The 27,593-nt window shown below is 32.2% G+C and overlaps 1 protein-coding gene and 1 long non-coding RNA gene across 2 annotated transcripts; both read left to right on the top strand.

The window, feature by feature from the left end:
- Positions 1-92: 92 nt before the first annotated feature.
- On the top strand, positions 93-10,151 carry LOC105332238 (eukaryotic translation initiation factor 3 subunit J-A). The gene is made up of 9 exons (XM_011434769.4): positions 93-238; positions 323-402; positions 3,832-3,880; positions 5,273-5,361; positions 6,796-6,910; positions 8,510-8,607; positions 9,023-9,080; positions 9,365-9,438; positions 9,771-10,151. Exons 1-9 carry the CDS (start codon positions 223-225, stop codon positions 9,897-9,899), a joined length of 708 nt encoding a protein of 235 aa, XP_011433071.1. The 5' UTR covers positions 93-222; the 3' UTR covers positions 9,900-10,151.
- Positions 10,152-17,929: 7,778 nt separating this feature from the next.
- Positions 17,930-21,772, top strand: LOC105332239 (uncharacterized). Its single transcript, XR_010714941.1, has 4 exons — positions 17,930-18,019; positions 19,086-19,182; positions 20,017-20,169; positions 20,499-21,772. It is a non-coding gene; the product is annotated as an uncharacterized lncRNA (long non-coding RNA).
- The last annotated feature ends 5,821 nt before the right edge of the window (positions 21,773-27,593 follow it).

Here is a 27,593-nt window from a genome sequence, read left to right as displayed (position 1 = left end):
TGAAAATTAGATCTCTATTTCGGAATAGTTTAGTCTGACCATGCTAGCCCAAAAAAAAATCCCCAAAAAAATAATTTTTTTTTTGGAAAAGTGGGACTAGGCCTAATTAAAAGTGAACGAATCTCTAAGTTTTAAAATAAACGAATCAAAATGAATTTATCATAAAATGAAAAATATTAGTTAATTATATTCTCGTTTGAGCGAGATTCTTAACCATCCAAAATGTCGGACGCATGGGGTACTCATGTGGCGATTTTATGAAAATTATGATCGTGTTTTTAGATGTTTTTAGACAATTTAAATATTTTCTTTTTGTTTGTAGACGCAGAAGACTTCGAACCTGAGGATTTTAAGAACAAACCATCGGATCGATGGGAAGGAGAGGACGAGGACGATGTAAAGGTATGCACTGATCGTCTGATGAATAAGGAGGAAATCTGCGTCATAAATTTAGTTATTCGATGGATCTGACAATGAAATGACGCAGAATATTGAATGAAAATAATTTTGTACGAATTTAATTTGACTGAAATTTATGTCATTTGACGAAAAAAGTGTACACCATGTGTCAAATTAGAAAACAGCTGTTGAATTAAACTTTGAATTCGTGTGCATTTTGTAATTGCACTTTATTGTGGTTTAGTTGTACAGCATACAGTATTGAATGAGTTGCGACAGACAGTTATCTTTGGTAAAGCTAGAGTTTAGAGGAATTCTGATTATCATAACAACGTGTAAAAGGGAATTATGTTGAATAATTTCAAATAGGAACACTCTTAAATATGGATTTAAGAAAACATAAAGTTGGAATTTTTTACATTCGATAATTTTCTAAGAAGTAAGTAACACACGGGGCATAGCTTGATCTGTTATACTTAAATTGATTGACGGGCATAACACGTTTGAAATCAGGAGTCCTGAAAGAAGTCCCACTCAAGTGACCGACTACAGAAACCCAGTTAAAGCAAAATTATTAAGTCCAGTGATTAAACTTAAATTTAACTATTAAGCTGTTAAGTATTATGGTATAATTCACACACAAGATCTCTCTCTCTCTCTCTCTTGCAGTCTCTCTCTCTTGCGGTCTTTCTCTGAGAGAGTCACTTAAAGGACATATCGCATGTTTCTTAAGTATGGGACATTTTACATTTTTTGGCTTCCTTGTGTATCTAATAATTACTTAGCCATAATATCAATTTAAATTATAGCCCCGATCGTTTAAAAACTCGTTAATTAGATAGCGTGTCACGTGGTACAGTGATGTCACATGCCACTTTCTTCGAACAGCTGATTGTAAACAAATTGTAGGATAAGCATTATCTTCTTTAAATCTTTGACATTTATTCACATGTAAGTTGTTTTTTTTTTTACATGATGACTAAATTAAAAGAATCTTACTATTCATTCGTACATGTTTGAGCCACCATTACGGATAAAAAACGATGATATAGCCGAAGAAGTGACGAAGAAGTCGACTATAACGATCAAATTGATCTACATGTAAACATTGTAAACACAACTTAGTAAGGATTTTAGCTCAAATGAATTGGTTAAAGGTGTTTATTATATTAAAATCTACAACAGTCGTGCTTTTTGGCGTTCATTACGACTCAGAATGTTCATTATTGTAAAACTGTGGTGCACAAGAAGTTTGTTTCTTTGGCCGTAACTGGTCACAACTTTCTAAGGTTGTTTACTTCATATTACACTGCATAAATATATATATAAAAGCAGGCAAGAAGGTTCTCCTTAATTATTGTTTTTTCTGTAAGATCCATACTCTGTATTTTTTTAACCATTTACGTATAAATGTATATCAACAAACTTTGTCTAACTTGCGTAAACATTCAGTATCAACAATTCAGTCCTTGACTTCTCCCACAAAAAAATAAAACTCAGAAATCTCACCTACCATACTTAAATTATGATTTCTGCAGAGATGAGCTATGAATGAAGAAATCATTTATTCAAAACCAACGCATACATGAACGTATAACAATAAGAAAACAGCTAATGAAGCGAAGCGGTATCCAAAATGGCGTCTTCTCGTTATATTTTTTCTCTGATGAACTTGCGTTTTGTACACATACCCCTGTGCTTCTTCTCTTTGAAAAATAAATATGACTTATTTATGAAATTATAATTACAAAAATATACCATATAAATAATATTATACGTATTGATTGTTTATTTATAAATCCTCTCATCGACAGATAGACCCCTATTTGTAGCAAGATTTCCGCATACTTTCGTAAGGGAAACTTTAATAAACAACACTCTAAATCCCCATTTTTGACGGCTAGAACACCCGCAGGAGGCACAAAACACCATCATGTCCTGTTATCGGCAATTTAATAGGTGATGATTAGTTTAATTGTTGTTTAAATCTAATCCAATTACAAAGATGGCTTACAGCACCTTCTCGCTCGAGGTCGCATATAGCGTCACACATCATGGCGGGTAGATCGAGAGAGAAAATATGCATATCGCGACATTTGAATTTCATCGAATTCGCCAGATTATTTTATGAAAACAATAATAAACTTACGGTAATTTTTAATAAGTGTAGAATGATTTGATTTAAAAAATTCAGAAAATTGAAAAACATGCGATATGTTCTTTAATGTTATGTGAATTCCAGTATAGACAATGTTTACAGTGTTTCATAAATTTAAAGTTATCAAAATTGTATTCCTTGCATTTGTGTCAGAACATTCATATTTTACAAATTTTAAGAAATTGGCCATGAAGGTTTTGTCCATAACCAAAGAATTGATCAAGGTCTAAACAAATGGAAATAAATTAAATAATTTTTGTAACGGTTTTACCAAGACGTCATGTACCATATTTGAAAATAAAGACAATACCTGGCCCTGGAAATCTTCTCACCATGTTTTGCTTAATCACTGATATCCATGAATACCTCAGGGTTTAAATAATGGACAACTTACATTCAATCGTATGAAGAAATCTAAAAATTTCTTCTTTGAAATGCAGCCTACATCTTGTCATGTTGTAGAACCAAGTTAAAAATGAAAAGTCTACAGAGATTTTGTTATGCAAGCTACCTGAAAGCACCCTGATACTACTATTAATGTTAAAAAACAATGCAAGGAGTCCTGAGAATTTCAGAATGAAAAAAGATGTCAGAATCTCCATCAAAAAATCCCTATTCGTTCTTGTGACCTTGTCAATTATTCTTGGCAGATGTAGATGATATGTCAATCATACTTGCCACCTGACCCGATTTTGTTAGGTCACACCCGATTTTTTTACCCTTCACTCAATTATTATTTGTAAGCCAAGGTGGCACGCTTATCACCTGATTTTATTTGTAAATTATGTGCTCGTCTGACTCCAGATACAAACCCAAGCTGAGCGTGGATATATGTAAACAATGCCGACAGCTACATTAATTATTATCGTGAGTTGTTTTGACAAACCGAAGGTTAAAATCATTAAGTGTGCGATGGCTTCCAATAGGAAGAGGTCTTAATTAGGGCCAGTGGAATCAAAACCAACAAAAAGAAAATGATATCTTTGTACCTATTAATAGCTAATATTCATCAAAAATGAATTTAAAACAATAACCTGACAGACTATTTATGATTTTCTTTTTAGAAGAGGTCACTCTTTTTTTTACCTTTTTATCTCATGTTGATTTGTATATTTATATAAAAAATGATGACCTTTATAAGGAATTTTAAGTCAAAGAACGAACACTTGTTTATGAAGAATAAACAAATGATCACTTAACAGATATTTACTTGACATACTAGTAATCAAATGTGACATATTTTCTCATGTAGTATGATTATTGCTCTATTACAGGAAAGCTGGGAAGATGACGATGAAGAGGAGAAGAAAGATGATAAATCAGGTAAGGTTTGATTGGCAGATGATTAGCAGAAAACCAATTCCCCCTCACTGCTGTAAAACCTAATTTTTATCTTTGTGAGCTGAACAGTTCAGTAAAGGATTATTCATTGACTACACCAGAAACATCTAACAGAAATATTACCAAATGACTATGTGCGGTTTTATGCATTTTTTCCCCCCAAAATCAAAGTTTTAGAAGTAGCTTTAAAAAAAAGGTGAAAGATAGTTAAAATCATATTGGAAATAAGGGTGTAAAAGCTTATCACCACAGTGACGTCATAATGTAGAAATGACGTCATGAAGATTGCATTTTTTTGATAAATTGATGTTTTGTAGCAAAATATGGGTGTTTTCCGATGGTTTTTCGACATGGAAACATCAAGCACAGGCTTGCTCAAGTACCATTTTTTAGTATAATGTGTATAACTATCTGAAGAAAAACATATGTTAAAATCGCACTTGAGCAGACCTGTGCTCTATACTTCCGAATGCAAAATATAGAGCAAAAATGAGAATATTTTAATTTGTTTGCAAAATTGCGGGAATTATGTCATTTAGGTGACGTCATAGATAAACAGCGAATGAGCAATGATGACTAAAATCAAGATTAAAGATATAGGCATCCTCTATACAATGATTTGTGAAGATTTTATTTTTATACGATACTATCTAAAAATTGGTTGAAATAGGGGGCAGATATGAGACCATACCGCACATAGTCCTTTACGTCTGGAAGTTAGAAAATTTGAGGATTTTCGGGGCTACTATTAAAGAAATAAATTTCAGATAATGTTGCTTAAGTAATTTTAAAATCTGTATAGCAAAAAATTCTGTGCATAGCTCATAATGGCTATTCATAAACCGGCCCCAAAATGATTCGGCTTAGCGGCTTAGGCTTGTTACTAGTTGTTATTCCCCAAAAGGGATAAGTTCAGTTGTGAAAACCTTTTAATTGAGATGATAATCAGTGCCTTCACTATTACTTGATCATTTATTGAGGATGCTGGTCCACTTTAACCAATTAGGGCTGATTTTCAGTCCAAAAAGCTAACATTTTGGACAAGATGTAAATTATTAATGCATTTGAGAATTTTTTATCATGAAATGGGGAAAATTTGTTGCTGTCTTGCCATTGGGAATAAGTCTGATAATTGGTTCAAAACGAACCCTTACATGTCAATAAAACATTATTTTCCAATGCAGATCAGTTGCAAATCTCTTGACAATTTATCAAGGAACATTAGTAGATATTGTGTCTTGAACTGATCAAAACAAACCAATGTGAACATTTTCAGATACATTGTGGGAAGCAAATGTATTAATTATGACAGTGTAATTATGTAATTGTTAAAACTGTTTCAATATTAATAGGTTTTTTGGGGTATTTTTGCAGATTCAGATTCAAAACCCTTCCAAAGAAAGAAAAAGAAACCATTAGCAGAGAGAATAGCCGAGAAAGAAGCTGCAAAATTGGCAAAAGAAGTAGGTACTTTTTGGTGAAGATTTGTCATCAGATCTTTATGTCGTTCCTGATAATTTTTTAGGTCACCTGAGTCACTCAGGTGACCTATTGCAATTGGTCTTCGTCCGTTAACAATTTTACATTTTTAACTTCTTCTTGAAAACTACCAGGCCAATCGTTAACATTTTTGGTGTGAAGCATCTCTATGGTAAGAAAAATCTAAACTGTGAAATTTATGGCTCTACCACCCCTGGGGTGCCACGGGCGGGGCCAAATATGCAAAAAAAAGCCAAATTTTCAAAAATCTTCTTCTCTACTTCCACACATGTGAGGAAAAAACTGAATGCATGGTTATGATGTCCATGAGGCCCTCTACTAAAATTGTGAAATTTATGGCCCCTGGGTCAGGGGTTCTGGCTCTAGGGTGGGGCCAATATGGCCAAATAGTAAAAATGTGTTAAATCTTAGAAAATCTTCTTCTCTACTCTCATATATATTTGTTAAATACTAAATGCATGATTATGATGTCCATGAAGCCCTCTACCTAAATTGTGAAATTCATGACCCCTGGGTCAGGGGTTCAGGCTCTAGGGTGGGGCCGATATGGCCAAACAGTAAAAATGTGTTAAATCTTAGAAAATCTTCTTCTCTACTCCCATATATATTTGTTAAAAACTAAATGCATGATTATGATGTCCATGAGGCTCTCTACTAAAATTGTGAAATTCATGACCCCTTTGTGAGGTGTTCATGCTCTAGGGTGGGGCCAATATGGCCATATAGTAAAAATGATTTAAATCTTAAAAAATCTTCTTCTCTACTCCCACACATGTGGGCAAAAAACTGAATACATGGTTATGATATCCACAATCTCCTTTACCTAAATTGTGAAATTCATGGCCCCTGGGTCAGGGGTTCAGGACATGAGGGGGAGGGGGGCAATATGGCAATAAAGTGTTAATGCATATAATGTTTAAAAATCTTCTTCTCTATTTTCACACATCTGTATAAAAAAAACCGACTAATAATTATGTTTACCAGGAAGTCCTCTTCTGAAATTTTAATTTTCTTGTCCCCTGGGGTATGGGTTTTGACTCTAGGGCAGGGCCAAAATGGATGTATAGATGTTAATGCATATAACGTTAAAAAATTATCTTCTTTACTCCCACACACCTGAAAGGAAAACTGAATTCATTATTTTGTAGACCAGATCTTTTAGTTTTTCACCAAAATTATAGGTTTCACAGTTCTTTTTGAATTATATGTGGTTGTTTTTACAAATTTATAATTTTTCTACTCCAGTATGAAACCTAATTAATAAGATGCATATATGAGACTCCATGACAAGTTTGTGTATTGGATATATGCTACTCAGGTGACCGTTAAGGCCAATTGGCAAATTTAGGGAAAATAAACCATGATGCTTATTTGAAATTCTATCGTTTATTTTCAAGGAGGAAGAGAAGAAGCAAAATACACCATTGTCAGCGGAAGAGGAACTCACAGAAAAGTTACGCAGAGAAAAAATTCAAAAAGAGGCTGATCTAAAGCTGGCTAAGGAAGCTTTCGGTAATTTGATGACTTAAAAATAGACTAAATGATCCTTTTTATAGCCACTACTTTTAAATGTACAATCTGTAACCAAACCCTGTAACCTAGGTATATGAATGATATTTTAAATAGATAAATATGAATAAACTATATATTATTCCCTCTTGCAAAAGGTTCATTGTACATTATATGTTTGGTTTTAAATTTCCCACCTTGTCCAGATTTAAAATTAACCATGCATGCTGTGAAAGAAAAATTGAAGACAGATTTTAAATTATTATACTGAAGCATTATTTATGAGTGATTTATATATTTAAATGTCATGTACCAAAACTGTCTACATCTATGTTATTTAGTTTTTATACTGAATGATGTCATTGAAACAACTTTTTTTAGATGAACTAGAATTGGACAATGTTATTAAGCTTGCAAAAAGATGTTGAAAAAAATCATGTAATTTATTAAAAATCAAAATTTCATGTGACTTTTATCTGACAAAATGACCATAAAAAATTTATTTGATGGGTGTAATTTCTGTGACAAGTATTGATTATTGAAATTTACACTTCATTAAAAACCGATGCAGGTATTTTGTTTAAATAGCAATGCTGAAAACACTTTTATGCCACATCATTGCCATTTAATAAGAAAAAACAAAAATGTTAAGAAACATTTGGGGGAATTCTTTTAATTGATGTCTAATGTCATAATAATAATTTCAATCTTTAATTTTCTTGAAATGCTAAAACTTATAATATACTTTAGGAGTAAGCCAACATTTCTTTTTATTATTCTAGAAAAATTCTATAAAGATTGAATTTTTATTATATTCCCAAGCAGATTAGATAATACATTATGATGCAATATTCTTTCTAAAAAATTATTTTTTGTTCATATTGATAAATAAATCATTAAATTAATTTTCTTTTACCCAAAACCATCCTGAGATATTTCTATGTTGATTCAGAATAATACAACACTCTACCTAGTGTTGATTTGCTACAAGCATAAGACAAACAGGTGCCCCTTTGATAGAAGGGCTTAACACTGCATACACAGCATACCTGGTAGCTATGGTACTTTTAATGGTAATCGAGTTATTTTTTATTGACTAAAGGAGTTATGTGGCTCATGGGTATATAATACACACAATTAACAGGAGAATGGCAGAGATTGTACATGGTTTATATATCAGATGGGCCAACAATATATAATATTAATATAGAATATATATGTAAATATACGTAGAACAGGTAATGTTGAGTTATACAGCTACGATATGAAAGGAGATTTAAATAAGTTTACTCTGCTATGTCCATTATCATTATGAAACAAAAAAGATCACTCAAGAGAGTTGTAGAGAGAAAGTGAAAGAAAAAAACCCCACAAAGGTTTTGGACTAGTTCATTCAAGTTATTTCTCATTATTTTCGTCATGTGTTACAAAGTAGGACATATTGAAATGAACTGTTGAATCATATCCCTTCTTCCAAGATTTTTCGGTGTTGAAGGGAAAAAAAACCCCAGTGCAAAAGATTAAAAAAAATTGGTGGTGTGTTGGTTTGTGATGGTACCAGGCTTACCCAGGCCCTCACTTAGTGAGATCTATTTTTTGTAGGAGTTGATGCCACTGGAATCGATGCTATGTATCCTGAGACAGAAGAAGAATACAACAGATTTGAGGAGGCATTAAAAACAAAAATCTCATTTTTCGAAGTAAGTGTCCATAAGAAGACTCATACCATTAACTTTTCAAACTTGTTACTGATATTATATAAATAGTGCCTGTTTGGAAGGGTAACTGTTGAAATTGACACCCCGAGACAATGGTTTTCGAGGGGGTCAATTTCAACAGTTACCCTTCCATAACAGGCACTATTTATTTTATTATACTGAATGTCTTAATTTTAAAGAAAATTTTACTGTTCTATAGAGAAATGAAGTGAATTCTACGGCGAATCATACACGCATAATTTACACGCATGTAACAATTTGTTGTGTTACCCGTTGCCAAGTGTGTAGCTAACGCTGAGGGTAATAGAACGGATTACCAACTGCGTCTAAACCAATTAGCTTTCAGTATTTAACATGAAAGTATAATAATAAAAAATATGTCTTTGATCTGTTTCAGAAATCCAAAAATTATGTTCCATTTTTAGAAAAGTTATTCACAGATTTAGTGGTTTCATGTAAGTATGCAACATCTAGAAAGTGATTTTTTGCCAAATGAGGAAAGCAGTGATTATTTCTGTAATATCCTTAAATCTTGTGAGGGCCAATTTTTGTGGATTTTTAAATTTCTTAAGGTTTGTTGGGATGTTCAATTTGGATTTAAGTATATGTAATAATGACTGTTTTACAATTTGTTAGAGATGATAATAGGTAGGTAAGGAAAACTTATGAAATCCATGAAAATGAGCCCCCACAAATAGGATGATTCCTCAGCAGTAAGACTTTCAATTATTAATTGCAGTAGAAGGGGAGGATGTTAAAAGGCTTGGTGCAACACTCAACACTGTATTTCACGAAAAACAGAGACAACAAAAGGTATGCTAATTATTGTTAGTGAGTGTTTTAAAAATTTTAAAGGATGCTGCCAATTAAGTTGAGGACAGGACGAGGCTAACACCTGCACACACATTTTTACTTACGTAGGATATACATCTACCAGGTGGACACTTGTAAGCTTGAGCAATGACATGGTACAATTCTGTGTTGGATTCCAGTTATATTTGTTTGGAACATTTTAATGTTAAAGGCAAAATATTGACGTATGAAAAAGGGAATTGAAACAGAAGCACATAAGATATTGTTTATAGATACTGTTATTTATTGATGTTATTAATGTTATTAATGTTATCAAATTTTTTCTGCTTTAGGAGCAGGACAAAAAGAAGAAAAACAAGAAGAAGATTGTGATAAAAGCGGAGCGTGACAATGATTTTGGTGACCTTGCTGCAGCCTCTACAGGCGGTTATGACGACTTTTTCGACGACGACTTTATATAACCTCTTGTGATTACCATGTATTAAGTGGCTTATTGTGCAAATTGCTCTATCAGTACATGAAAATTGGCTGTTTCTGATTGGCCGAGGGGATACCATGTGATTGAGCCTCTGAGAAGTTGTGTACAAAATTCTATTTATTGAAGTTCAAGGATTCTTCAATTTACTGAAGGAATTACATCATATTTTTAGATGCAGAACATTGTTGATTATCTTTCATTCAATGAAATTAATAAATTCACATTATAGTTATAATCTTAGACTTGGTTGTCATGGAAGTTTTCTTTTTTAGCTCACCTGTGCTGAAAGCTTGTGAGCTATTCTAATCATTTTTTGTCTGGCGTCCGTCTGTCTGTCCCTATGTCAGTAAACTTTTAACGTTTTCGACTTCTTTTTCAGAACCACTGGGCTGATTTTAAACAAAATTTGCACAAAGCATCCTTAGGTGAAGGTGATTCAAGTTTGTCAAAATGAAGGGACACACCCTCTTTCAAAGGGAGATAATGGAGACTTATTGAAAATTCTGGTATCTTTTAAAAATCATCTTATCCAAAACCAGTAACTTAGTTATGGTAGATTTAACTTTGTTCCAATCATGATCCCCGGGGGTTGGACGGGGCCCAACTGGGGGGGGGGGGGGTCAAATTTTGCAATGGGATATATAAAGAAAAATGTTTAAAATTCTATGTTCCTCTAGGGTTTAAAATTGCACAGGCTGTCAAAGATTGGCAAATTGCTGAAAAAAAACCTCACCAAAAATTTTCTTTCAACGTTAAATCATCTTGCGGCATCGGCATACTGAATGTAGATGTTTTCGAGGTCAGAGAGACTCCTCGCATATTAACAACTGCCGCAAATTCCCAAATTGTATCTCCGTAGTCTTCTGTATCAATGGACGATCATTCCCTTCCAGATTTCTTGGTAGATGTAAGACGACGCTGTGAAGATTTAACCAATGATATGCGACGCGATGTTAAATATCTTAATTTAATCAAAAGCAAATACTTCATCATTTTATATTTTTATTTTTTTCACATTCTAATTTTCTATTTCTTTTCTCTAATAAATAACAAGATACCTGTGACCAAAGTGCCCCCCCCCCCCCTTTTCATTGCTTTGATTCTTCTATTTGCGCCGTATACAATCAGTGTATTTCGCAACAAATAAGTTTATTTACCTAGACATGGGGATACCAGATTGATTATTGTATGATATGGAAGTAAAAAGTACTCATGATTTCATGATTAAACGAAGGAATAATATATTTCTTTACTTTTTAAAATCTACTTCAAAGCCTGAGAAATGGTAATTTTTCCGACTTGAGTAAAGTGTGCAAGTTGTAATCATGACAATTGCAAGTCTAACTGCATGGCCAAATATTACGGTATTCTGATTTTAAAATGAGTTTAAAATGTCCGTTTGCTTTCTAACGTACCAATGAGACTATTTCACTCGCAATGAGAAGTTGGCATTGAGAAAGAGAAAGTAATAATATTAGAAAAAAGAGAAGGAAAGTCTGAATCATCTGTTTCAGATTTAGATTTATTATATTTTCATGTTAAATACTGGAACCTGATTGGATTAGTAATTCGTTCTATTACCCTCAGCGTTAGCAACACACTTGGCAACGGGTAACACAACGAATTATTACATGCGCGAAAGTTATGCGCGTTCGGTTCGCCGTAAATTTCACTTCATTTCTATATAAAAGCAGTAAAATTTTCTTTAAAATTGAGACACTCAGTATAATAAAATAAATAGTACTTGTTTGGGAGGGTAACTGTTGAAATTGACACCCCCTCGAAAACCATTGTAAATCTCCGTTTTGCGTTGGTTGACAATGGTTGTCTCGAAGTGTCAATTTCAACAGTTACCCTCCCAACACGTGATAAACGTGATGACTTCAATTTTTCTATCGTCAACTTTGGTTACTTATGTAGCAATATACCTTCATCACCAGCATGGAGTTTTTGTCTCTTACTTGATTCCAAACGTAAGGGCATTCTCAACGTATGATCAATTTCTAAAAAGAGGCAAGCTATTGACACGCAAGTTGTTTGAACAAGATTATCAGCAATCTCGATTGAACTAATAATCTCGTTTGAAGTCATCTTTTCGTAAGTTATATGGTCGATACAACGGCCTTGTCAGCATATACAACCTTCCGCTGGGTCGCATGCTGACTGACGCTCTTCATACTTATTGTTTGGCCACTATTATTTACCGAATTGTCTACGGATTTTTCCGTTTTCCCAATTACGATAGAGAGCAAAACGGTGGGTGTAACCGGTCAGCAGAGGATGCTCACCCCTCCATGGCCCATGATCCTGCCTCTAATATTTGTAGAGGTCTGTATTTGCTGTGTTTGTGATTTTTGAACTTCTACTTTGTTTTGAATGACCTCCTTGCAATGTGCTTAATTGAAAAATTAAAGGAACCACGAAATACAAAAGAAACAGACTTGACAACGAAACGGGGAAACATAAAGTTAGATTGAGTGGAGAAAGTATAAAGAAACTGTTTAATGTCAATGAGGATTAATCTTTGCAATAAATAAATAAATAAATAAATAGATAAATTAAAAAACCCATAAAACGTGCATTTCTTGTTACTGCTTACCTCAATGTTTTGATTTAACTACCAAAGTTTACAAATGATTTGTTCGACTATTGTAAAGTATGTTTAAATATTCTTCTATTTATATGAATTTTAAATTACTTTTCTATAAGAGTGGACCTAAAACGATCTTATATAAACTAGTTTTCATTTTCATATGTATTTATTATAGACATATACGTATACATCCGTTTGATATAAAGATAATTATGACATTTTGGTGTTCATGACATTTTGGAGTCTTTTCCTTGTCAACAAGTTAGCGATCAGTTTTCAAGCGTTACTCCTTTTTTGCGTCAATGCTCTACATAATCCCACCCTATATAACTTATTTAATAGTTTTACAGCTTAATGTTTTGACAATTTTCAAACTAAATAAGGCAATTATGTAAAAAAAAAAAACCCACTAAATAACGCAAACGTTATAACAACAATTTAACAAACGTTAAAAGCACAAGTACTATATCATTTTTCAAAATGGGTATTATTAAAACCCGCATTTTCAGATATCTAGACATCCAGGCCGTAGCAGCAAAGTTATATACGCGTGTAAAGACGATTTTTTGTGAAAAAAATAAGGTCTACCACAATGGCAGCAGTTTTGAAAGCTCACGACATATTTTATTTAAAAGCTATGACCCAAAACGGCATATGATCCATTGGCAATCATAAATTACATACACGTATATATAATTATGTATTCGAGAAGGCACGTTAGTTTGTACATGCATATATACATCATTATTTTGACATCGTTTGGTTGTGATGGGTATATTTTTGGTAAAAGAAATACATGCAAACTCTCGAAGAATTTAATAATTTAAGGTAATAATAACACAATTTCAAGGAGTTATAATGAGATGCCGATATAAAGCGCAGTTCATTTCAATATTTCCACTTACCTGCCCCCTTAACTATTTGCAATTTCCCTCTAGTTCCCCATACAATGCGTCGATATAATTTTTAGAGTCACTACGGTATTACCTCCAGTTATCCCCCTTAACTATAACTCTTCAGTTTTCTCTCGACGCCATTTTAGACATGCGGTTTTCCTCATACAGTGCAACTAAAGGACTATATATGGTTTTGGCCTAAAATGGCCCCTAAAAGGAATACATGTATCATTATTTTACTGTAATTCTTTGTTTTCTTTGTACAGGTATATATGTGATGTTTAAACTTAACGAGGCCGGGTCTAATTTGTTCTGCCCTAGATTTTTGGATGAAACTTTTTACATGAATTTCTACTGATATAATTATTATTTTAAGATTAAAAAATAAGACATTTACCACACCTTTTGTTTAGGGGGTCATCTCAAAGTGTGTTAATCTTTAACATAGGACCCTATGGGATTTTGCTTGAAATGTATAAATTTTGCATATTTTTTACATTTTTTCAAAACTTCTGCCCTAGGGATTTCTTTTTCTGTTCTATATATTAAAGTTATTGCTAAAAGGCATCTAATGGTCAAATAAAAAAAACCTTTTACCTCCTGGTTTGTTCCAGGGGTCTTATCAAAGTTGATTTTTGTATGCCCAATTTCCCAGATTCGTCAGATAATGGCTATTTTTTATTTGACAAAAGCGGAAAAGGTGATCTAAATAGTATTATTAAAACATTCAGACATATTTAAGTAATAAAAAAATACATAACATCACATATTAAGGGTCATTGATATAAAATACATGTTTACTGTCTGAAATATATGAATTTAGCTATATTTAGGCGGGTTAAGAAAACGTGACAGAAGGCTAGGCTTGCTGAACCCTCTTCACGTTTTCGACCCGAGCCCAGATATAGCTTATACTTCGAGACATTTATGTTTATTCCACAATATAACATTATTTTTACGCATCAAACGAGATATTTTCAACAATTTTCGCTGAATATCTGCAGTTGAAACTATCACGCCATGGCGTCAACCAAGCAAAAAGATGACGTCACAATACAAATGAAACGCTGCGCGAAAGCGTGCGTACTCGTTCTGTACTCGGCCTCGTTAATGTTCATTTTGATTCAAGTGCCCACAATTTAGAAATACGGCATTGTAAATACAACCTTTTCCCGCCACTTTTGCATTTTAGCATAAAAAGCTTGTTTTCAAGCAGTTTTTCTTTCAGGAAACATAGAGCGCATGCTTGAACCAACAAAATATATATAAATAAAATCAGAGATGTATCTAGCCAAGTCTAATAAGTGACAAAAAATTTGTCCTGGTTCAAGCATGCGCTCTTTATATCCCAATCGTAAAAAGATAAGAAAAATGTCAATTTTCGACTAATTTTGATTGAATTATAGAAATAACGTCACTTCTGACGTCATATACTGCAAGTGAGTGCAAATAAATCAAACAAATATGTAAAAAATATATTTTATATAAACTTTTCTAAATTATAACATAACATTTTATTGTAAAAGACTTTATACAAAATGGTGAATTTTGGGGGCCAAATTTAATTCTTATCATACATAGTTTTTTGATTTTGGCGTTTTTGGATGTAATTATTGCGTCTGGAAGATGGATAATGAGTTTAAAGATTGTTCTAAATGTTCCGGTAAGATTAACATACTAGATGATCACGGTTTTTGTTTTAGATTACGAAAATGATCGGTAAAAGTCTACAGAAGACGATTAAAATGAACAATAAAGTGCCTCAATCCGTCTGTGGAGACGGTACGGCAGTTTTGGACACAAGTCCGTCTGTGGAGGCGGCAGTCCGCGGGACGAGTAACATTGAAGAGTCCCATGTCGGGAATTTCAACAATGATGGATCAGTCTCGGAGGTCGTAAATTTATCAGACATTATTCAAGACCAAGTAAGGCAACATCTTGAATTATTGCTCAAGCGTAAAGACGTTGATATAAATTTTAATGATCAACATACAGTCATTGCAAACGAGATAAGGACGACCAGTAAAAACGAGAGCGCCAATTCCAAAATGGCGACCATAGACAGGCCTCATTTTGACAAGTTTAGGCTTACGATGAACAAATGTCGTCCTTTGAGTCCAGTGCGCCAGACGTTTTGTCAGTTAATGCACAAGACAATGACTTTGAGGATATTGATTCAAATGCATATATGGCAGGTATGTCATGTGTACTATGTCAGATGCACCGGTAGAGGTGCCTTTTGATGCACCTGATTCTTCTGATCCTCTGCAGTGGAACTGTTTTGTATCCAAGATGGCAAAAGTTCTCAATATTGACATTGAAGCTGAGGGTCCGTTGGAGAATGAAAGGGAATCGTTTATTTCTTCACGAATATAAAGCGCAATTTACGTGCAGTTCTTAGTTTCTTACAATAATTAAGCTAATACTTTATCAATGATATCATTAATCAATGAAAATAAAATGTTTATTATCGGAATAATCATAAAAAGATATAGTTAATTTAATTTTTATCGGCACGTTTTAATATTGTTGATATAGAATAAATTTCAATATTAATTTCTGTATAATAATAAAAAACTATTCATTAAACAATGAAAGTTCATTGAATGAATAATTAGGTCACGGTTGTTACATATAAAGATAAAATACGGTGATAACAAACAGTGTTCAAAATCAAAAGTCCAAAGGAAAAAAACCCAAAACAGGAGCAGAGCAAACACGGGTCTTTACAAAAATTAGAAGCATGATCAGTTGCCATGGTTTTATGCATGTTATAAACACTAAGCAAATGATACATGTGATTAAAAATGTGATTTTGAAAATTCATGTAGAAAACTTGCACTTCTTAACGAATGTTTGTAACGTAGTAAAATGAATTTGTTTAACATGATTTTCTTATTGATCCTGATGGTTCTTTAAAGAGCGGAAATACAACCGCAGATATCGGGAAAGAAAAATCAAGGACAGGTTAAAAATATATAAAGGCAATATAAGCTGCGATTTTCATGATTTTTTGTGGGACAAGCCGTTAAGAAGCCTTAATTGAAGCAAAATTGAATTATTGTCGTCCTGTACAAAAATTGAACTGCTAAATATTCCTTAGAAGAGAAATCTTTCTTCTGACAAAAAATAATATTTTTTTCAAATCTTGTCGTTTAGTACAAAAATTGTACTGCTATATATTCCTTAGAAGAGAAATCTTTCTTGTTACAAAAATTAATGACTTTTTCAAATCTTATTTATCATAAAAGTTTAAGTTACATGCAAACAAAGCATACTGGCAGGTTTTTGCAGCAGAATCAAATTCTAAAAAAAAATACATACATATTGCTTTAAATGAAAAAGAGAAGAAAATGGAATTACTATGTTTTATCGTGTTTACTGTCAAATACCAAAATCAATATCCTTACAGTGTCATAAAACACACATAAATTCTTTTTTAAAAAGCAACTATATGTGTTATTATCATGAAATATGTTGAATTGTTCCAATGTCGTTAATCAAAATTTGAAATAAATATAGAATAAGTTATTCAAATGACTTTTTTGGGGTGGAATAATTCAATGCTTTGGTAATACTGACATCTCTAATTTCACCCCGATGGAAAGAGTCTGACCTTAATTAGTTAACACAACAGTTATGTGGAATAAATTGTTAGAAAAAGCGTCATAGATGATATTTTTTCGGAAGACCTAGTTGTTAAAACACAAGGCAAACATTGTTTTAACAACATAGCTATTGTAATGGGGTCACATTGCTGTCAAAAACCTTAGAGAGAGACTAACACAACTTAACTTATTGTCATTTCAGCAAGTTTTCGTAAAAAATTTCAAGTAACGAGAACATGATTTTTTTACGACTAAAACGATATTTTAAACCAACAGCTGTCCTACTGTTCCTATGTTTGACAAAATATTCTAATGAAATTTTCTTTACAAAAATTTGAAAAATAAAATCTCCCATAGGAATTAAGCAATACATAAATAGATAAAAAAAAACCACGTCAAAAATAAAAAACAAAACAAAACAACGGTCTATATGAATAAGTTTTCGTCTGAATATGTCCATGATGAGATGTAAAATAAGCCAATCATTTGTATTATATGATATTTCATTCAGAAAGTCGGCAACTATCTGATTCTTTTCAAGGACATGTTAAATAAATATTGAAGGAAAAAGAGAAAAGAAAAGGAAATACAATGTTTCAGCAATTTTTATGTCAAATACAAACTAAACATTATCATTGAAAACTTCAATATGCAAAACAATTTATCTAATTTAGTAAATACAACAATTATGTAGGATAACTTTTAAAGAAAAGCGTCATAGATGACGATCATTTGTTAGACCCAATTGTTAACCCTAAGTGCAGTTGATATTGTTTTTTTTCAAATAATATGACCTTTGTAATGGGTTCTCAATGCTGACAAAGTCTGCAAAACAAAACTTATCAGCAATTACGCAAGGTTCAAAGAAATATTAAAGATCTCTCTACTACTTAAAAGCTCTTATATAGCTTCTATATAAACCTATAAAACCGAGAGGATATCGATACAGTCAAGAGCTATCCAAAGAGGTTCCTTCGACACGGCGATGCATTCCTGCACTATTATCGTAAGTATTCTCTAATTGAAATATTTAGTAGAACGTGTGAAAGGCTTGATTAACTTCTAAACCTCTTTGCAAAAGTTGCACAAGCTTTGTTTATCTTTACCAAAGAATAAAAACTACTTTTTTTTCTGATTTCATAAAGGGCAGATATCTCCTAAAAAGTTTCAAATGCAAGAGGAATAGCTCATAATGAAAGTTCCTACCTATTCAAATGTTCCTATGAAAACCTACAGTGCACTTATGTTATGTTCTCAATATTCACTGAAATTAATCACGCTTGGACAGTCGTTTTTTTTTTTACAATCGTGGCTTTCTATACATACCTTACCTAATAGAGAGCTGCAGAACTGAGCATATCGCTCTACGGGAAAGTTTTGGTTGGCGCGGCATATTAACTCGAGTTTCCCCATGAGCTGCAATTCCACGGCATGTTAAGTTTAATTACCAAAAAGAGTATTTTGATTTTGAATAGTTGATCATACCCTAATGATTCACATTAGGCTTTTTTTTTTTTTTTACAAACATTTGACAAATGCCAAATTTATCACCTTTTGAAGTTAACATTGAGGTCTATGGAAAAACCATATTTCTGCATAAGTCTGTATCTTTAATAATTGATATACCCTTTTGTTAATAATAAAAGTTCCGTTTCAATAAAAATGTTAAATACTTTTTAGGTACACCATTTATTTCTTAGAATGAACAATTTTGATTTATTTAGAAATATTTCATATCATAAGTCTTTTATAAATATCATAAGGACCGTAAAGACCAAATGTAGGCTATTGGTAGTCACTTAACTTCTCGCACTTCACCTGCAATTGTAAAAAAACCCCTCTATATAATGAATGTGAAGGGGTACGGTATGGATTGTTAGAAATGTGTTTGTGTTATTTCAACATTAAAGACACGTTTCTGATTAAACCTTTTAAAACCTTATTCTGCTATTTTTAACTGTTAACTGTAGGTTCAAAATAAAACGAACATGTACCCAGTAAATTAACAACGGAGTTGAAATGGTTTCATGTACATGATATATCCCAACATATGTTTTTTATTTCATATATAGCTGCTGTTAGTTAATATCCTTTTCACCATCCATGCAGTGGATACATTTTTATGGTGGAATCCTGATCCTGATCCAAAAGACTACTGCCCGGAAAGAGGTAGGCCCTAAAGTTAATCAGAATAAAACCTTAACTCCAGTTATTGGAATTGAAGTGAAAACTTTAAAAGTAACATATTATTAATTATATTAGATTCTCTATAATTTGATGGAATCGTGTATATAACAGGCTTATAACAATAAAAAATGGTATTGAAAAAAACCCATATAAAATATATATCTATATAATAATTAAAATCAACAACACTATAGATTTATTTAGAAGGTCGGATCTAATATAAAGATACTAACCCGGTAAACTGTATATAATAAGCACTGGGTTTATTTACAATTACCTATATTTAATTTCTTATAAGGCCGAACATCAATTTTTCAGCAAATTTACTCGACAAGACGCGTACAAGTTTTTATGCTATGGTTTTTCTGAGAGTTTGATCCTTTCCAATTTAGTCCATTTTTATATGATTTTCTAAAAGCTTTTTGGACCAACTCCAGCTAATTTCCTGCTTATATTAAATGTATGTCGCAGCTTTGCAATTTAGAAACTTACCAGTGTATTATTTACTTTGTCTCATCCACCTACATTTCGTGTCATTTTACCTTTCGTCTTTAGCTTGCAATTTCACTGTACAATGTCAACCCGATAATCATTGTCGTACTTTTAGCTTATGTAGGCCTTCTTAACATTAGGGATCAATTATATATTGCATACCAATTTCAACAAGATGCAACAGGAAAACTTTAATTTAGTCAAACAGTTTTATGCAATCAAAAGGGTGAACTATTTTATAAAAAAAAAAATGAAAATCAAACAAACTTTATGATTGACTTTTTATTTTCATATATCTTACAACATTAATGTTTCATTTCTTAGAATCGGCAAGCCCATATTACTTTGGTACCACCGACTTAACTTGTATTATGAAAAGCGACAGGCGTAAGCGAGAAGTGCCAAACAGAAACACACTAGAATGGGCGCATCGGTTTATTTATTACAAAGGATATTATTTTGAGTTTGGGAGCAATAGTAAGTATAACTTTGTTTTGTGTTTAAAGAGGCATGGTCACGATTTTGGTAAACTTTTATTTTTATTCATTTTTATTGTTTACAAATCTTTGGTAATACATTTCTAATGATCAACCAAAATTTGAGTGTCAGTTCTTGAGATATAAGCAAGTTACAGAGCTCACAATTTCCTTTTTTGTCATCTTAACTCGTTATTGTAAATAACCTTCTCTGCCAATTTCGATGTCTTTGGGTTTTTTCTACACATACTACACATAGAAAAATTTAAATCGATTCAGACTGAATACTTATCAATACTTTTTTTTTTATCTTCCCACATTAAAAATCAGCTGCCCACTTTGGTACGAACAGGAGTTACAATCACTGTTCAGGGTCAGTTGAAAGCAAACCAGCTGGATACAGTACGCTGAGTCTCGACTGCATCAAGAAGTGTACCTCACATTACAGGTGTTCCTGGGGAAACTACCACGTACTTCATAACAACTGCCACATTTTTGCTAATCGCCTTTCTCGGGACCTCTGTTTAAAAACACGATGTCCATATTGGTGCACTGACAATACAGCAAGATGCCCATGGATGCACTGATATGTACTTTCTATTATACAATGAATAATGCTACCAAGACATATATTTACCCCAAAACTGATATTGCTTAGCCCGATTATATTTTATTTTCCCAAATCTTAAAGCTATTTTTATTATTTTCATGCTTCCTATTGTCAAATAAATGAACAAAAGAAATCTGTGAATAGACTGAGCGCTAAAAAGCTGTTTAGAAAATCTTACATGGTTAACACATTCTGAAACCCAAGTCCCTTACTTTAATTAAAAATAGTTGAAAAATTATTTCATAATTGTTATTTTTAAAGGAAATGTTGATTAAAATTCATAGATTTTAATTTACAGAGACTCTAGCGTCATTCTTTTGCAAAAAGTAGGACTTGTTAGAGTGTAAACTTTGATTACTACATGTATTGCTATGCCATGTTATAAAATGGAAAAAAAGAAAAGTAAGATCTGTCAATTTTCTTACATATTGGTTGAATTGACATTCATTAAAACAGTCCTTTGACGTTTTGATAAGTAATAAAAGAGAAGTCAAGACGCCGACATTAAAGAACTTGAATTGCAATTAACATTAAGGTGGTATGGGACATCTGTCGATATTAATGTAGATCAAAGTACATTACAATTAAAATACTTTCAACGGATTAGAAATGTCAAATTTTACAATATTTAACCGAAGATAGCTTTTTAGAGTATTTGGAGAGGAAAAAATTGTAAAAACCCCTGCGGGATTTGAACTTATGACTTTCAGATTCGTAGTAAACCCTCAAAACCACTGTGCTACCCTGATAAGTGAAACAATTGGGAAAGAAACTACTTATATAATTACACTTGATTTTATTGTTTATTTTGATAAACAATAACTTTTTAAACAGAATTTAAATCCGAAGCAGGTATAGTTTGGTATACACATAAACGAAAAATATGTAATTGAATTTATATGATATCCAGCAAAAAATGTGATTAAAAACTATCTTGACAAAAAAATAATCTTTTTGTCACTTTCTAAGAGTTATCATCTTGTTTGTACAGACTTTAATTTGTTTCAATACCAATGATAATTGTATAAAGATTAATGAATAAAAGACTATTAAAAATTACAATTCTTTGTATTCCTACATTCTGTAGAACAATATAGAATAAAACGTTAGATTTACCTTCACATGTGCTCTAGGAGAACAATTGCGACACCTTTGAAAGACTGTCTATCAAGCCAAATGCAAGATAATCGATTCCTGGCATTGCTTTAAGTATCTTTATTAATTGTTTTAGTGTTCAGTGAACTGATTAGTGAAATCTTGCATTTCTTTGGGCCAGTGCTTCTTTTACAAAAATCTTACGACAAAATTATTGAATGCTTATAAATGATAAACTAATCAATGTTTTATTCTATTGGCTGTAAATTATAAAACGAAATCAAAATAGTTGTAGAAAATGGTTTTACAGAGATATTTTTAAAGATCATTTCATTAATCTGAATATATATATATATATATATATATATATATATATATATATATATATATATATATATATATATATATATATATACGACTTTGTCGTAAGTTCTTTTGCAAAACGCAGCCCTTGTCTGCATTCTCGTCGAATACCATTTACCGTTAGTGTCATATTCATGATGTTTCAAAGAATAAGACTTATAACTAGTTCTTAAACAATAACTAGAGCAACTAAAAACACAAAAATAAAAAAAATCGAATAATTCTTGGTACAACTTAACAAAATCCGAATGTTTTTAAGAACGAATTAACAAAAACCTTAACGATTTCAAGAACGAATTAACATAAGGATCCGAATGTGTCAGCGTACGACTTAACAAAAATCAAAAATTAAAATTTTGAAATAAAGGAAGAACCTTTAATCTGTTGCTTGTGGACACGAACACGCGCGTCACGTCTGTCCAATGTAAAATTCTTTGCATGTTGGGCTAATTGCACAATTAATAACATTTTCCGATTTACAGTTCATCGACGAATTGACGCGAATTTCCATCCCGGATTTTAGTAGAATGTATTTCCTTCTTCTATGTAGGCACATGTACCACATCACGGGTTGCCGCATTTTTTTCACGGATGGAACTTCCTCCCGCATTGTAAATCGGGCCTTGGTCAATATGTGCTTGTCGTCAGCTACTGATTATGTAATCATTTCGTTATATTTTCTGACTGTTCTAAAATAGGGTAAAGTCGTTTTACGTTTGCTATAATATTTCTGTTCCTTGGATTGTGGGTCACAACAAAAGCAAGTTTCCAGTTGTTGTTGCGAGTATTAGAAGACTGGCGAGGATTACGTAGAACATGTAATAAAATTTGTGTCGCTCTTTTTACTCCAGCGTTGATTAAAGCAATATGAGCTGTATTTTCAAAACAAATTATTTTGCTGCAGAAACCTGCTAGTTTGATAAGTCTGCATGTAACTTAAACTTTTATGGTGAATAAAGTTTTAAAAAATCATTAATTTTTGCCAGAAGAAAGATTTCTCTTATAAGGAATATATAGCAAATCAATTTTTGTACAGGACGACAATAATTCAGTTTTGCTCCAATAAAGGCTTCTTAACGGCTTTTCCCACAAAAATACAGCTTACAGAAATTTAAAACCATGATTTTTTTTTCATTTTAGAAGAAAAACACCTTTTCGTAAAAAAAAATTTCAAGATGAAAATTGCAGCTCATATTGCTTTAAATTTTTCGGGTATCTCTGTCGTTGTAGAAATTTTTTAATTCTTCCAGACGTTTAGATAGTAAGTTAGAGTAAATTTCAAGCCATGGTTTAATAATCCTATTTCGGTCTCATTCAAATCCCTTCCAGATAGATTTTTAATTTCAGGACCCGTTGGCTCATTTATCAATAATTTTTGAAACGGAACGTGCCCTGTTTCTTCCGTGTTCTCTGGGCTCGGCGTTGGCCTAAAAAATTCACACTGGAATTAGGATTACGTGTTTGGTTTTCTCTTCTGGTCCCTTCGTTATCCGTATGATGATGCTTTTGTGTGCTAGGTCTAGCATTATTGAATCTTTGTTTGTTTGACACTGCAAACAAACTGCATTTGCATATGATATGAAAGTTTTCTCTTGAAGTTATTTGTTACAAAATGTGATAGCTAAAAATTATTTTATTGTACTTGATTTTTTTTTTAAATTAGCGCATTTTTTAAAATGTCTGTGATCACAATTTAATTACTTGTACATTATTTATAGTCTTATTTTAAAGTTGTTAATATTGTTTGACAGTCTTTGCTCTTACATTTGTATTTCAATTTTTAAATATCTTCACACCTTTCAAATGTAATAATTTTGATCAGATGTACTGTGATATTTTTTTTTATAACAATTTACCTCATTATTCAACAATTTAACCATGAATTTATTCTATGGTCCATATAAGTGTTTAAATAAAATCGTGTTACATTTTAGTGAGATGAGTATTTATTTGATTAAATGATTGATAAATTAGTGACACCATACTTACACAGTTATATAAGTAGGGTATAACATAAGAGTTGTTGACTGTATCTCGGGTTACAGTTGATCAATTTATTCTTTGCTCCATATAAAGTGTTTAAGTAAAATATTGTTAAATTTTAATGAGATCAGTGATTTATTAAATTAAATCAGTATGGGAGTAACAAAACAGGTGTCTCGTGCAATAGTTGATCTGTCGGACCGGCTTGCAAACTCGGTTGACCTCGAACCCGGTCAACAACTGTATAATGATGACTTAAATCAAGATTAAAACCAAAGGCATTCTCTATATATATTTATTATTCATAAAAGACTTGATCTTAAGACGATTATATTAACAAGAGGGCAACGGGCCTTGTAATATCCGTCTATGATTAATTTTACCATAGATATTTTTTTTAAAAACTTCGCTTTGACTTTCAAGAAAATCTCTAAATAGTGTCATTTTAAAAATTTCAATGCCTTTTTTTTATAGAGTGGGTCTGAGCTCAATATTCTTGTCTTAGTCTAAATAAGATACGTCAAATGGAAATCAAACCGATTTCAATCAACAAACAAGAGGCCAACAGGCCTTAACAGTCACCTGAGTAGCATATAACCCATACACCAACTTGTCGAGGAGTCTCATATATGCATTTTTTTAGGTTTCATTCTGGAGCAGATAAAATATAGATTTGTAATGATGACCACCTCCCTACCTGAAGTCTTTCAAAATGGACTATGAAACCCATAATTTTAGCGAAAAATTGAAAGATCATAATAGAGTGCATGACCTGATCTTAAAAAGGTGCAAGACTCTGATAGAAAATAATTTTCCCATATTTGTGAAATTTCAGGATAGGTTTTATGTGTATGTTTTCATAGATAAACTAAAACAAGGTGGCTTGTATATATGATTTAGCTAAAACAACCTCCCATCCCCCATCCTCTGGGGCAGACAGAAACTCTCCCTGTGGGCATTTTAACAGCAACCCCCCCCCCCCAAAAAAAAAAAACAAGCTTCAAAATACATCATGAGTTACGCGCTTCCCCTGTTCTAGCTCTTGAATATTCAACATTCATTGACGATTAATCAGCATCTGGTATTTATACCAAAATCATTTTTCATGTATCAGTGATTTTAGTTAGCCAATTATTACTTTACTATTAACAAGTCTATTTGTAAATTTAAAAAGTTCAAAAACTGTTTTTGTTCCAAATGATAAAAATACTTGCATAACTCTTTGGATCATGCAACGTCTTTATTATTACATTATATCAATAATTAATTACTAAATATGAACAAGCAAAGTAAAGAAGACGATTTTTTTAACATTTTATGCATTAACACATTATGACTATTTTGGCCCCACCCTAGAGTCAAAACCCCTACCTCAGGGGAGATGGAATTTAGAATTTTAGTAATGGAGTTCTTGATTTACATAATTATGAAGTCAACCTTTCTTACAGATGTGTGAGAGTAGAGAAAAAGATTTTTAAACATTTTATGTATTAACACTATTTAGCCATATTGCCCCCCCCCCACCCCCACCATCCCTAGGTCCTGAGCCCCTGATCCAGAGGACATGAATTTCACAATTTAGGTAGAGGAGTTAGTGGACATCATAACAAAGCATTCAGTTTTTTGCCAATATGTGTGGGAGTAAAGAAGAAGATTTTCTCAGATACAATACATTATCACTAAATAGCTACATTGGCCCCGCCCCATGGCATAAACCCCTGTTCCAGGGGTCATGAATTTCACAATTTAGGTAGAAGACTTCATGGACATTGATATATCATAACAATGCATTTAGTTTTTAACAAAAATATATAGGGAGTGGACAAGAAGATTTTAAAAATTTAATACATTATAGTCACAGAGTCACAATTTAGAATCTTCACTATTTATATACATGTACTTAGCTTAGCTTACTTGAAATCTTAGTAAAAAATAATAATCAGGATCGTTTATAAATAACAACTAATGGAGAGGGTAATAAATGAACGAATACTTCACTGAATTTATTCCAATTTATATACTTGAATGTGCCAGAGGTGCATACTTGTCTGTATGTAATGTATGTAATGACTAGACATTATATAAAAATAACCTTACTAACTTACCTAGACCTAGTTACACCCAGAGGTACATAGAGTAAAGACTAAACATTACATATGTGTAACTCTACTGACTTATTTAGTTCTTGTTTCATCCGGATACTTAGAGTAAAGGATAGACATTACATATGTATAACTCTACTGACTTACTTAGTTCTTGTTTCATCCGGATACTTAGAGTAAATGATAGACATTACGTATCTATAACTCTACTGACTTACTTAGTTCTTGTTTCATCCGGATACTTAGAGTAAAGAATAGGCATTACATATGTATAACTCTACTGACTTACTTAGTTCTTGTTTCATCCGGATACTTAGAGTAAAGGATAGACATTACATATGTATAACTCTACTGACTTACTTAGTTCTTGTTTCATCCGGATACTTAGAGTAAAGAATAGACATTACATATGTATAACTCTACTGACTTACTTAGTACTTTGTTTATCCGGATACATAGAGTAAATGATAGACATTACATATGTATAACTCTACTGTCTTACTTAGTTCTTGTTTCATCCGGATACTTAGAGTAAAGAATAGACATTACATATGTATAACTCTACTGACTTACTTAGTTCTTGTTTCATCCGGATACATAGAGTAAAGAATAGACATTACATATGTATAACTCTATACTGACTTACTTAGTTCTTGTTTCATTCGGATACTTAGAGTAAAGAATAAACATTACGTATGTATAAGTCTACTGACTTACTTAGTTCTTGTTTCATCCAGATACTTAGAGTAAAGGATAGACATTACGTATGTATAAGTCTACTGACTTACTTAGTACTTTGTTCATCCGGAGGTACATAGAGCAAAAACAAGACATTTTTGAAGGAATAAGGAATCATTCTTTGAGTGTTGTTGGCTTTATGATAGAATTCATTGATGCTGTTTATAGTTCAAAACCAAAAAGGAACGTTACTGCTTTAGGATTCTTATTTTTAGGTTTGTGTGCTTATTTATAGCAGAAAGTAGACCATGCACAATGGGATTGATATGGATATGGGGCGGAGAAAATTGCGAACAGAACACAACACCAAAAAACGGACTCAAATCGGTGCACAAAAAAGGCATTGAATTAAAGCCTATTACTAAGTTATATATGGATATAGGGCTGCGTTTTACAAAAGAACTTACGACTTACTACCAAATTAATGAATCTTTATTAATCACAAACTAATCAATGTTTTATTGTATTATTTGTTAAATATTATTATGAAAAATCAAAAAAGTTGTAAATAAACGGTTAAATATAAATTTTGTT

The sequence above is a fragment of the Magallana gigas genome, chromosome 6 (assembly GCF_963853765.1).
Source record: "Magallana gigas chromosome 6, xbMagGiga1.1, whole genome shotgun sequence".
Lineage (NCBI taxonomy): Eukaryota > Metazoa > Mollusca > Bivalvia > Ostreida > Ostreidae > Magallana > Magallana gigas.
Note: the sequence above shows the minus strand (reverse complement) of the source record. Positions and strands in the feature narration are given on the sequence as shown.